We start from the raw sequence: 14,230 nt of genomic DNA, 5'->3' as shown, positions 1-14,230 counted from the left end.
GTGCTGCCCCTCCCCCCAAGGGGTAGTCAGACAAACACCAAAGTTTGCCTATTTAACCTAGGACCACTTCACAAATTGCATTAGTCCCCATATTTGACCAGCAATTTTTGGACTAAAACTAGTTAAGGGGAAGGATAAATGTCATTTTTTAAAGCATGACCCCATTTCTCAGCTCATTCAAGTTTTCCTCATGGCATTTATTCCATTTCATTCTCCTATTTTATATAAACAGCTTAACTACTAAGATACACACAAGCAGTGTGTTTTGCATGCACTATTAAAGAACGAAGGGGCAAAAGGGTTAAAATGGAGTTGATACAGTAAGTTTATTCATGTCATTCAGGTTCACTCCAGTTAAAAGAAGATCTAAGTGCGGTGGCCAAGTCATCTTTCTACAGCACAAGACTTAGGTCAGTAAGTCAGATCTCTGAGTATCTTTTAGGAGGAATGAATTGATATCACAGTGACATCTAGCTAAATTCTAGATATGAAATGGCCCATCTATGTCTGTATAGCGTTCTTACAATCTGGGCAGTTACAACAAGGTTTAAAGGCATTCAGAACCGAGGCTTCATTTTACAGATTGTCCTATCAGAATGATTTATAAAGAGGGTGGATGGCACCATATTGTGAATGTAAAACAGAAAGCAAGACACCAATTAAAAACCTCCAGCAAACCTTTCCCACTCAGGTCTTCTACAGCCTTCAGTGGGAGATATGCTTGTATAAAGTCTCCAGGAATAAAGTCAGCAGGTATGTATTGCTCAGCATCTGACGGATTTTTAACTGGAAATACGGCTTTGTAAGAACAAGGCACTTGAATGTTATTTCAGGGAACCCTGCCTTAAGCCACCAGCAAAAAATGGTTATTTAACAGAGGCGGTATCTCAAGAAAGGCAGAGGAGAATTTGTATTCGTCTCTTTAGAGAGGAGGTCCCGCTAAAGTTACTAGGACTCTGCATAGGTGCAGTCACTATATTTTGTAGGATAAGGCAGTCTCTGGCTTCATAAGCAGTCTATAAAAAGATCAGAAATATAACAAAAGTGGCAGGGCATTGCAATAGACATCACAGCTGTTTTTGCTTCTATCTGCAGTTCTGAAATCAAATCCTGTAGCTTGTCTGAAACATGTAAATGATACATTTCTTCTTTCGCTGCTGCTGCTGGTGAGACTGACACAGAACCAAGTCAGTCACCAATGAGCCTAATTCCTCAGTGATCTCACCGCGGAGAAGAGGAGGAGGGTGGAATGGGGAGGGAGAAGAAATAAAATTGGCCCTTAAAAAAAAAAAAGCATTTAAACTGCTTGTCAGTCGTCTGCCTGACAAGGCCACTTGAATGTATTCAGGAGTATTTGCATAAACGCTCACAGTGAGTTCACCGTAGCTGCTAGCGCTAATGGTACATAAAGTAATTTAGTCACTTCTCTTAGGCATCCTGTCAGAGTGATGAGCACCCCCTCTTTGCCTTGTTGCATATTAGATCATTAGATAATAAAGTGTTAGAGCATGCAAACTGACAGGGTCTCCGGCACGATCATTTTTTGAGGGCACTGCATTCTGCCAGAGAGGAAAAATAAGAGAGAAACTGATGCTGCAATTGGCTTTAAATTCAAGTAAATACACTCAGAGATTTGAAAAATTACTTTGAAGCAAGGTAAAAGAGCTTATGCAAGAAACTCTGCAGAGATCTAGAGTGCGGGCTTCATACTAAGAAACCTGAAAGAGTCCTTCCAGGCCTGCTTGAATGCTACCTCTTGCACACCCTTCCTTTTCCCCACCTGTTTGGGTTTAGTCCTTTCAATTGTTTTGGAAAGGTTTTCCTTTTAAAATTACACCTTAAGATGAAGTATAAACCAATATATATTATACCGATTTTGATCTATATTAGCTCTATACATCTTACTGTATTTGTATTAATTAGAAAGGTCAACCATGTTAGCCTCATGGTTTACCATAAATATCAAACAAGCAAGGGTCCAACTATTTGTGAGTGAAAATGTGATAATTATTGCAAACCACAAATCACTGTGGCCTACCCTATTTATAGCACACAGAGCGGTATGAAATAATTAGCCTCTGCCTTTTGAAAAAGAGAGAGATTTATTTGAAAGATGAGCTTATTAACTCTCCAGGATCAAGGAGTATAGTGTGCGGATGTGAAACCATGAGCTTGGTTTCTACTTATGTACAGAGAGATGAGCTGCTAAAAAGGAGCTTTCCTTTTACTGTCTGACCAGCAGGCTCTAAATATAGATCTGTGTTGGAGATCCCAAAAATAATCCAGGCTACCTGCAAATGAGATGGTAAAAACCCAAGTGTGGAGACACAAGGCTCCTGAGTGGTTCAGAAGGTAAAACTTTCTCTCCGGTTTTGCTTTTCAGCACCCAAAATCTTTTTTAGGTGTCACACACACTGGAACTCAATGTTTAAAAGCAGCATTTGCCAACACAGGTTTGTAAAGAAAATTGTAAGGTTAATAATGCCTAAGAAAACCAGCCAGGAAGCACCCCACTGTGGTCCCCACATCACCACCTTCTGCCCGCACTTCTCCACAAACAACATGAGGTATTCATCATTTGCTGACCAGATATTTGCATTTGGGCTCAAAATCTCTATATAAGCGCCTGGGTACATTTGGTCAGAGGGGTATGATAGTACACTTCTTGCAATCCAAACCTCATGATCAGTCAGAGCACTGGGCCAGAGTAGCTCTGAGCAGCACAGCTAACTACTGGCAACCTGATATGGCCTGCATCATCCTCTCCTCCACTTGCCCAACAGCACCACAGAAGATGGGAGAGCCAAGGATATTCTGCATGGACAAATCTGGGGAAGACAGCCCAGGCCTTAGGACCAAGATCCAGGAGTAGGAGTAAGAGAGGGCCACATTTTGGGGAGGGAACTATGAGGGAAGCCTATTCCAACGGAGAGAGCTATAGACTGTTCCAGGAGTGGGGTTTCAGTTTTTGGTGGCTGCTCAAAACTTTGGTGGCTAGGCGCCCCCTTTAACATGTATCCACCCTTGAGTTCGGTCAGATGGTTTGGACAACGTACAACAAAAGTACTTGCCAGTTTTATTGCCATCACATGCACATAAACATGCGTAGAGTTCAGTGGTTGGGGGAGACACAGGTTTAGCTGAAAAAAGGTTAAATGTCTGTCATGTCTTAAGGAAGGAAGGGATCTTTTAGTGCCGTGGTCACCATTAATGAGAATTTGCCAACAGTGGCCAAATAATTTTATCCGAGGGGTACCCGAGAATTAGACTGGATTAGATAATCACTTTCCCCCACCAGGATTTAGAAGAGGAGATAATTGTGGTGATTATGTGGTGCCTGTTGGCAAATGTTGATATTTAATGGCAACCACTGAACCTGAGGGTTACCCTGGAAATATTGGTATAATATTATTATTTTCTTCTTTTTTGCACACGGAGCAACTTAGCTAGTGGGAGCGTGAGTGGTAGATACATGAAAAGGAGGTAGCATTACAGTATGTGTGAAGACAAGAATAATTGTAAGTATGAGAACAAAAAGTATAAACTTAATCACAGATAGGCATTCAATGGTCCTCACTGGAAAAGAAGTTTATCTAGCTCAGTTCTACCAAAGCCAAAAAATAAGCAGGCTTTGAAAGACAAGAGTTTATGTTAAAAAGATTGCAAGGTTGAATAGAGTGACGTGTCCTTTGTAAGGCTCTGCCTCTTGCTAATTAATAAAAGCAGTTTGCACATTCCATACAAAAAATCAAGCAAACATTATGACAGTGGTTTGTTTATTAGATTAAGTCGTTGGCAGGGATGAAAAAAAATTCTATAGGATGAAGCACAGCTGAAAATGGCTCATGACCTACATAAAAAGTTAGAGTTAAATAAATACAGATGTAAGTTATGTTTATATAATGAGAAACGCTGCTGAGCTAAGAATTTTAGGTTAGTAAGTGCGAACTACAATCCCAATCCTGCAACCACTTATCCATACCTTCAACTTTACGCACGCAAGCAGTCCCATTGACTTCAGCATGGCTACACACGTGCATAAAGTTAAGCAGATGACTAAATTTTTGTAGGATCGGAACCCAAAAGAATGAGTAGAATAAGAACTCTTTTTCATCAGCAATTCATCGAGTGGTGGAAAATGGCATATTCTCCCATTATTATTATTTGTATTACCATATGTAGTTTACATTTTTCCAAGCGGCATTCACTTTCCTTGAGACAAATTTTATCTGGTTTCTTCTAACTATTTGGCAGAATATCACCAATTACCCATGCAATCCATGGCAAACACTTATGGCACAAACCAGTGCAAGGGGCTGGGTGCATTCCACACCCACAACTGCCTAATGTGTTCAGAATTATAACCCACTTCAAAAGACAAGGGACAATTCTCCCAAGGGGCTGGGGGGAATTCCCTTATGTTTTTTGTTTTGTTTTGTTTCATTTTTAGAAGCAGTCACCAATTTAGAGGACAAAGCAAAAACAAAACATTAATTAGGTCCAGATTTTCAAAGCAGCTTAACTCTCACTTAAAAAAACTCAGTGTAGTAGCCAGATTTTCTACAGAGCTCAGCACCCAGCAGCTACCAGAAATCTGGTCCCAATTGTGGGTGCCAAGTGCTTTTGAAACTCTACCCACATCTTTTACATGCCAGGGGGAGCTGCGCCATTTTGAAAACCTAACCCCAGTTTTGGGTGCAAGTGGAGGTGATCCCAAACCTGTAGACATTTTTCAATAAAGCAAGGAGCAGATTTTTCATGAGAATTTTCTCAGGTTCCCCCTCCCACCACCGAAAACTCTAGTACTCTGCTGCTTTGAAAATCCAAGCCCAGTTTTTGGAGACTGATCTCTTAAAAATTTGGCCCAGAAGTTTGTTTCGACAACTGTAGGACAATTTGAAATGAAAAAGGAGAAAGAAACCAAATAAATCCACACTTAAAGTAGCAATGTCAACCAACGAAAATGATATGCCTACCATGTTCCAGATAAGAAGGCGTACCTTCCGAGGGATCGAGCCTTCGAGCCCTCCGCCCATGCTTGGAGTTGTTGTGTACAAACATATTGTCCGACACCGCCAACACATGGCCATCCACGTTGACTGTTGTCGACACCACAACCTGCGAGCACAAGAGCAAAACAGATCAACGTTTTGATATATTAAAAAAAAAGAGCACAGATTGTAATAAACTCAGTTAAATAAATAACAGCTGGGAGCTGCAGAAAATTGCATAGCTATTTCGCATAATAACTGGTGCTTATGCTGTACAAATCTAACAAGAGACGCTATTGATGAGTGAGTTTTTGGCAGAGAAACCTTTTGATGCAGCTTTAAGTCAAATTGCGGAGTTGGTAGCTGTATGGCAGAAGGTACGCTGTTAACCATCATTTTAACAAGAAGATCTTTATTAAGGGTTTCTTCCCCCTCCCCCCCTCGCAAATACAAGGGCGGCTGTGTTTCACCCTAAATTATCCTTCAGTTTCTGTGCTGAAGTAGATAGTGCTGTTGACATTGCAAATGAGAATCGATTCAAAATAAAAGAAAACAAAAACACTTTTTGTGAAGTTGAGATGAGAGCAGCATTCTCTCTTTCCCCGCCCCAACCTCCTCTTTTTTAGCCACAGTCACCAGGGATATCTGGACTTATCCCAAATTCTCCCGCTCTGAGCTGCATTTCAGTGTGTCTGGGGACAGTCTCCACTTCAGAGAAAGACAGACCTAGTCAACCTTTTTATCATCTGCGTTATGCTCATGTCTAGGGATCCCAACAAGATCAGGATCCACTGTCCTAGACACTATACAGACACAGTCTGAGATGGATCCTGCCCAAAGGAGCTTCCAATCTGGATAGATAAGACACAAAGTGTGGCAGGGGAAACTGAGGCATAAATAGGGACAGTGACTTGCCCAAGGTCACACAGCTGGCTGGGAGCAGAACCCAGGTCACTCAGGTCCCCACCATAATTCCAGGACCACACACTGCTTCTCTTACCCCGTTCCCCGCTCTGACCCCTATCTCCTATACTAATGAAGTTCAGCATTTCAGGGTTTGATTCCAGTTGAAGATGGGGCCCTGGGTAGACTGCCAGTTTTCCAAGAGCATGCGTTGCCGTAGAGAACTTTGACTAAAACAATAAGAAGAAATGACCTACACTTCTCCTTATATTAAACAGGGAAAGGGATTAAAAACTGAAACCCACAGAGAGATGTTTATTCATGCGACCTCTTACAACCAAATATAATAATTGTCTGTTAATTGCAGTTTCAGCTCCCACCTCATGCTTCGACATGTGAAACAGCAATCAGCGGCTCCGTTTAATCCACCTATTATGTTGACTAATTAACTTTGCTCGACAGTTTATTTCTTCCTCCATTATCAGCCCCTGTCAGCCGCAAGCACACTGCCGCACAGGGGGAACTCAGCCCTCTTGATTGATCACCGATAGATTGACATGCAGATTAATTTAATTAGAATCACCTCACTTGAGAAATGAAAGACAATGGCAAGGGGGCTAATAGATCTGCTCTTATAATGAGGCAAGCCTCCAGAGCCAGGGCAGAGGATTTCTGATTTATTTTGCTGAAGTCCCCAGTCGCTCTGAAAGGCTCTTGCTTTAATTGTTCTTGGTTTTGAGAGGCTTTAGCCTGTGAAGAGGTGAAATGCTTTACAAGGATTGGCAAACATTGCTTCAACGCTCCCAGGAAGCGGCTACCTCTCAGCGTTGGTCGGATGGGGACACTTGAAGGATCACTTACAACAATTCAATGTCATCACTTGAATTGGATAAAGAAAATAAACGAAAAACTTTGCCATTCTACCTATTTCTCACCACCCATTAAACACTTAAAAATACAAAGTGAGTCAAGTGGCTAAACCATCTTTAGCCAAGCCAGGAAGCCTTTGTCTTTAAAAGGCGGAACACAACAGAACAGTTTGCATTTCAGGATTTCTGATATAGTCCATCAGAATGCCATTCTGCCATGGATTTTTTTAAATACTTATTATTAAAATACAGAATAAAGGATTTAACAGCTCTTGCAGACAGTAATTTGTGAGGGAAAAAAAGAAAAAGACAGTACCAAATATTGTAGGTAAATTCTCTTGAATTCAAACTAGTGGAGAAAAACATGCCAAAATGTAAAATTCCACAAGGATTTCAAATGGAATTTATCCTTTTCTCTCCTGGGGGGCAGAGGCAAGTTTTTGCTGCTTCCACTTAAATGTGAACCTACAGTGAGTGGCACATAGTTTGCGAGGGCACAAATGAGATTGCAACCATTGCAAAGTCTTTGGGACAAGGATTTTGGGGCAAATCCTCAGCTGACGTCACTTGTCATCGCCATTGACTTCTCCACCAGTCTTCTGTGTTAGTCGGTAAAGTGCCAGGCACATTTAGGCTGGTGTAGAAATATAATAAATAAAATAAAATACTAATAAATAAAACAAATTAATAATAATGATGATGATGCTCATAGCCGCAGAAGAATTTGAATTTCCTAGAACATCAAAAGCTTTAAATATTTCCCCCCACAACTTGGCCCCAATCCTGCAAATACTTATGCATGTGCTTCCTCTAAAGCATGTGTGTAGTCCCATTGAAGACAATTAGGTTTGAGCATTTCCAGGATCCAGACTTAAAAGTCTTCCTAAGTTAAAAATAATACTAGCTTCGGGCCCAAACCTGCAAAGACTTGCACATGTCAGTCACCTCTCTCACATAAGAACTCCTAACATGGGAGTAACTCTACTCATAAGAGTAGATCCAACAAGGTCAGTTACGGGATCAGGTCTTTGTAATATTTTTCCCCTCAGGTTTTGGAACCTGCTGATGTGACACGTTTTGATTTACTGAACTGTACCTTCCTACCTACCTCTTGACCAGGGAGTTTGATTTACTGCACAGAGACCACATTGGAGTGGTTCCTTGGAGTCGTTAGCAGAAGAAACTATAAAAGGAATCACCATGAGAATCTGTTTCCAGTGTCAGGAAATGCAGAAAAAAAGTGGTTACTCTGGGTGTCTGTCTGAAAAAAATGATTATTCATAGTGCACCTGTAAAAAGCAGCACACACACTCTGCTTATTTCTTAAAATATACAATTTTATTAATGTAAGCACTCTGTTTTGCTAGGAATGTAAAAAGGATTTAGCACACACGCATTAGCTAAATATTAATGCCATGACTATGTAGAGAGAAAAAATAGACTGTGTATTTGTTAAGCACTGCAATGATATACTGGGACTTTTTCAGTGCACATATAGGCTTATAAGGTACACTTCGATTTTTTAATCCAAAATACAACACTTGGCTCATTTTGATTTTGAAATTATCGGGATGTGTTTAAGTTAAAGCACATGCTAAAACGAATTGTGGAGAAATTGTAAAATTGTGTGTGGGGGGGGGGGATCAAACTAGCTGTGGAGTGGACAGTGAGACATCCGCAGAACACGGGCTATAGCAGGAGGGAAAAGAAACACTACAGTTTAATAAATGATTAATGAGGTGCTGACATATTAATGTAAACATGGGGACAACCAGGCCTGCCAAATCTCCAACCTTTCCAAATTTTGTCAACAAAACACATTTTTAATTCGGGTCAGGCAAACACGGAAAATGATTTTGAGCTTTAGCTTCAACCCGTCATAGATTTTTAATCTAAATCCTGTATCAACACTGGGGGGAACTGGGGGAAGAGTCCTCCCCCACATCTCCCCCCCACATCCTTTTACAACTTTATTCAGCCAGCTACCACTATCATTCACACTCTATTATATAATGACTCTGCAAAGTATTCTGCCTGCCGCTAAATAGCTCAGTTGTGAATGTTTTTGAGAGGTTAGTTAAAAAACCTTCTGAAACAAGAATGTTGGAGATCAAACTATTTATCCGGGTTTAGTACTGGGCCCGTTTATTTGTTATGGTGCATCACCTAATATATCAAAATTAAGCATTGCATGACTCGTTGTTTTTAGCCACAGCCCATTAAGCTTTGCTAACTGATTAATACATGACGTGTTCCTGGTGTTTTCAATTTTCTCCATTTTCCTGGCAGTGCCCTGATATTATGGTTTATACCCCAGACACCTCGTGGCAAAGGCTGCAAAAATTCAATGATGATAATTTCCAGGCTTGAGATGTCTCTTGCTGCCATTTGCCTTAGGCCTTTGGCTGATGGTATATCTCACTGTTTCAGCTTCCTAATGGATGTCATGACAAAAAGGGATGGGAAACATCCTTATTTTCATCACCAGTTGGAGACTGCTTTGTGCAGTCTGTTTCTGTCATTCTGGGAACTCAAATAGACCTTGAGTCAACAAGATATTTAAGACCATGCCTGAAGTTAAGCAGGTATGTGGAAAGCATTCAGGGAGATTACTCACATGCCTGAAGTTAGGCACATGCTTAAATACCTGCTGAATTGGGGTCAGAGCTCTCACTGCTGTTTTCCAAACTCCCCCCTCCTCCTTATCCCTCTGGGGAGAGAACCTTGCATGTCCTAACTCCATTATCTGGGATTCCTGAAGCATCATTTTTGTCTCTTATGCAGATTTGCAGCAGGACACAAGTGGCTACCATTCAAACATGAGTGGCAGCATCCCATTAAGGCAAGTTCGCAGCTTAGGCTGAGGTGGAGGTTGTGGTAAGCCCATCACACAGTGCGGTAAAGCGTTAGTGACTTTCCGGGTTTCCATAATGAATGCATGTTTGGGGGGGGTTATGCTCTGACTCAGCCACAAAAGTTTCCTCCCTATTGAAACCCGACTCGTGTCGGTGTCCGGGCAGTTTTACTATAACAGCAACAACAAAATACCCAGGTCACCTGGGGTTTATTAATTACACAAGTAGACAAAAAGTGTTTTAGTTCTGTGGGGTTGTTTTAGGGCAGAGAACCACCCTGGGGCAGCAGACCAATGGGGTAGCTGATGCAGAAGCAAGAGGGGGACCCAGCTATATCCCATCCCCATGCGGGGGGGGGGGGGCAGGAGGGAGCAGGACCCAAAGCAGGGGTAGGGGAGCTGCAGCAGCACATAGGAGCGGGTAGGATTAGCTCTCTTCTCCCTAGCTTCTGTTACGCAGCCGCCAGGCCCAGTGTACGGGGGACCACACAGGAGTCACACAGTATATGCCTCCGGCCGGCCGGGAGAGGTGGTCACTTATGTGACTCCTGAGTTCAGCCCAATCCAGCCACCCTGGGTCCCTGTGGAGACGCTCAGCCCAGGGGAGGGGCAGGAGCATGTGTGCCAGTTGCCAGGCTGGAGTGAGGACTAGAGCACCGGCACCGGGGGGCAGGAGGGCGGGTGGGATGGGGTGACAGCACACAGGTGCCAGCCACCGAAGGGGTAAGAGGGAGAAAACAGGGCACCAGCCACCAAGCTCACCCGCCCCCATAATGCCATTTACTTACTATCTGTATTGCAGCAGCACTGGTACGTCTACACTGGAATGAAAGATGCAAGGCCTGGCTGCACTCGGGCCACAGGGCTATAAAATTGCTGTGTAGACAGTCAGGCTCAGGCTGGAGGCCAAGCGCTAGGACCCTCCCTCCCCCTGGGCTCTTAGGCTGCCAGGGAGGGCACACTTGAACACAAATACATTTCAGGACAGGACCCCTTCACTCCTTTCCACACTCGGGCCTAAGTTAGGATTCACACACAGGTCCCCAAAACCAGCATACCCTCCGCCCACTTCCCTTCACTCGTTAGCCATTTTGTGACTAAATGAGATAGGTAGGCTCACCAGGGGAGGGAGAGAGAGAGGAAGGAAACTCTTTAAAGTTCATCCTCAGGTGGCATTAGCCTGGTGTACCTGGGCCTGTACTTTGCCACCACCACCTCGTGTTCCCCAACACAAGACAGGGCCAGAGCATGGCTGCATTCCAGCAATCCCCAATGACTCCTTGGGCTTGGGGTCTTTTCCAGGCAGACAATGGAGATCAGCCCCAAAGATGAACCAGCTCCCAGATGATACCAAGATCAGGGTGGAAAGAAGTGGCATGAAGGAAGGAAGGAGGAGTTATGTTGTGTGAACGAAACTCCTTCGCTTCTGTGTGGAAAGGCAGAGAGCCACGCAGACAGAGCCACATGGGACCATTTGACGCCTCCCCCCAGAAACGCTGGCTATCCAGCTATGAACCGGACTTAGAATTGCCGTTCACGTTAGTGGGTGAGATCCTAACCCCACTGAAGTCAATGGCAAAACTCCCACTGTCTTCAAAGGGAGGTTTACATTGCAGCTGGGAACGCGTCTCCCAGAGCGGGTAGTGCAGTACAAATTGCTGTGTAGACATTACAGTTCAGGCAGCAGCTCAGTCTCTCAAGCCCACCTAACCCCTGGGTCAGAGCTCAGTGGCTAGCCAGAGCCTGCACCAGAGCCACAATGTCCACATTGTGTGCTAGTGCAAATGCCTCTCTCTACCCAGGCTGGGAGGCTGGCTACCAGCGGCAGTGTAGACACACCCAAGGGGGCCAGGATTTCACTCAGCATGTTTACACCCGTGAACCAAAGGCGGGTGCTCTGTAAGACCACGCTGTGGTTTTGCTTGATACTTTTCTCCCCTAGAAGTGAAAAATGACGCCTGTGTCTTCCACCCTCTACAGTGACCAGCCGCTTTATTTTAAGAAGTTTGTTGGTCTAATGTGAGAGCAACAAGTTCCAGAAGAAAACCCAGCTATTGCAAAAGAAAAAGAAAAAAAAGCCCTGGCATTTAATGGATTTCTACAAGCTTTAATAGCTCACTGTATTAATGTATGAGCAGTGCTTTGCTCTGCTGAAAGTGATTAATTTCTTGAAAATGCTAAGGTCACGCTAATTGACATGACCTGTGTAATTAAGCAGTCTCTGTTTACACACTGAAAGCTCAACTGCTGTGAAGCTGGGTTTGCACGACAGAATGTCTTTACAAGTGAAGAGATCAACCACCTTTCTGATGCCCTACCTGCTCACCTACACAGGCTCCTGATTGCTGTTCTGAGGGAACATGCAAAGGCATCACCGTATGAAAATCAGCCCGGATCTTGGGGGAGTACAAAACTGGCAGTGCGTACATATCACAAACCGTGTGCTTTGACAGGCCCCAGACCTGCCTGTTCATGCTAGATTGCCCTACTGGCGAGAGCACCCTTGGAGAATACTTTTCCTCTTAGAGGAGAATATGTATTTTAATAAGTGGGAATAGCTCCCAGTGGCAGCACGGTATAGAGGAAGGCGCATGCAGCTGGACATCAGGGACTCCTGGCATTCTAATCCCAGTTCTGACACTGACCGGGTGCATGACCTCGGCCAAGTCACTTCCCTTCCTGTATCCCAGCTGCACAGGAATAAATAATACTCACCTACCTTATGGGGAACTACAGGGATTAACCTGGTAGTGTGCATACAGTAAAAGAAAGAGGCATTGAGTATTATAATCACTCATACAACATGTACCACTTACAGCTAAGTGCTGCGGTGGCTGGAAGGGGACTCAGAGTGCCCTAAACTGCTTCACGGACGCTCCTTGGCCCACTTCCAGCCTCACTACCCTTCTCTTACTCACCCTCGCTGCTTCTGGGTGAAATTAACCCCAACCCCTGAGGACAGTCCTGAGTAAGAAACCTCATGGAGCTTGCCTCCACTAAACTCCTGCATTGCCCCCACAGAGGGAGGGTCATTTCTCCACCTTACCTACCCTTGTAGACAAAACACCCTCTGAACGATCACGGGGGGGTCCATTGCCAACAGCCCGCTGGCTCCAGCATTGGGCGGTCTTGTGCAGACAATGCTCCCATGGCAAGTGATGTTTTTAATTTCATATCCTTACGGCCCTTCATTTTCAGTTTTTATTTTATTTATTTTTTCCCGGGAATTTATCAGTTTTTATTACCACAAGCCACAACAACAAAAACAGGTGCAAAAAATATTAATATTTTTTCTGGGTAAATACTGGGGTTTATTTTGGTGGACGGAAAGACGGAGGGGGGGGATTCAGTAGATTAATGCTTTAATTTTCATTCATCAGTGTGGTTTTCTGCAGAACAAAAACAGAACTCAAAACCCAATGCCACCTCTGAGTTTAAGAAAGCAAATGTATCTCTAATCCCCAAATAAAACTTTTCATTTGAACAGTTTACTGTTGTAAACTTAGAACTATTAAGCTATAAATATCTACATTTAATAATTGGGTCACACCATTTGTAGCACATACACTCAACTTCATCCTTTTCTCCTGTTTTTTTTTTTAAACTTTCAAATACTTCCTTGTGTTCTGAAACCTATTCTGATACAGATTTTCGTTTTCTTCCCATTTTACTGTGTCAAATCTTTAAACAGTTATCTGCGAGCAGCTTGAGATGTGTACGTGGCAGGCATAAGAGTCATCAGGACATTCAGATACGCACGCACTTCAGAGCTTGCCTGCCTGCCTGCCTGTTTATTAGTCTAGAAGATACACACAATAAACACGGAGTCTTACTTCAACAGGCAGCTTTGCATATACATACAGACTAATGTGTTATCGTAATACCTCTATCTCGGGGAATGTATTGTATTTTCCCAATAAAACAAGTTAATTGTATACATTTGAATGATATAAAAGTAGGGTGAAAATCAGAAAAAAATGAATAATACTTTTTGTATAACCCAGGAATTTTTTGGTAAAAATTGGTTTAAACTGAAAAGGAAGGAGCTTACGTATCTTTTAGACTGGTACTGAGCATGGTTAAACAACACAATGGAAAAATATTGGTGGTTAGCTGGAGCTCTGTTCACCCCACCGCGCCCAGCCTATGTTTCCATGGGTGGGAGCTTACAATGGTAGGGAAGTATCAGAGGGGTAGCCGTGTTAGTCTGGACTCTTTGCTGCTTTTAATGGTAGGGAAGTATTTGCCAAAAACACCCTAGTGAAGAACAGACAGTGGGAGTTTTGCCTGAGTGACGACTGGGCCAGTATAAAATGAATGCAACCTTTCAAAAAATAAAAAAAATCTTTCAAACTGCAGCAAATGACTCCCTGAGGGGAGCTTGTTTAGATTTTCAGCATAACCATATATCTGTTTTGGTGACAAGATTTCCCCCACTAATAAATATTGTTTGCTCACTTAAAATCTTTACATGAAGGCACAGTTGGGTCTTAAGGCAGAGCAGGATATCCTAGAGAGAAGCAACCATGTGATTCAACAGAGAAACAATACAAGGTCACTTCTGTTTCTTCCCGTCACAGTTTTACTTCCAATGGAGATGGCATCACCTTCAA

General features: G+C 43.1%; 1 protein-coding gene across 8 annotated transcripts in view; it reads right to left on the bottom strand.

Moving 5' to 3' along the window:
- Positions 1-14,230, bottom strand: part of EBF1 (EBF transcription factor 1) — a 317,919-nt gene that overhangs the window by 105,392 nt on the left and 198,297 nt on the right. For 4 of the 8 annotated variants that reach the window (XM_039485018.1, XM_039485019.1, XM_039485023.1 and 1 more), the window contains exon 8: positions 4,977-5,118. In XM_039485018.1, the coding sequence (XP_039340952.1) occupies positions 4,977-5,118 (142 nt within the window). The remainder of the gene's footprint in view (positions 1-4,976; positions 5,119-14,230) is intronic. The other 4 variants (XM_039485021.1, XM_039485025.1, XM_039485022.1 and 1 more) reach the window with 1 other exon arrangement.

This window comes from Mauremys reevesii, linkage group 8, assembly GCF_016161935.1.
Source record: "Mauremys reevesii isolate NIE-2019 linkage group 8, ASM1616193v1, whole genome shotgun sequence".
Classification (NCBI taxonomy): domain Eukaryota; kingdom Metazoa; phylum Chordata; order Testudines; family Geoemydidae; genus Mauremys; species Mauremys reevesii.
Note: the sequence above shows the minus strand (reverse complement) of the source record. Positions and strands in the feature narration are given on the sequence as shown.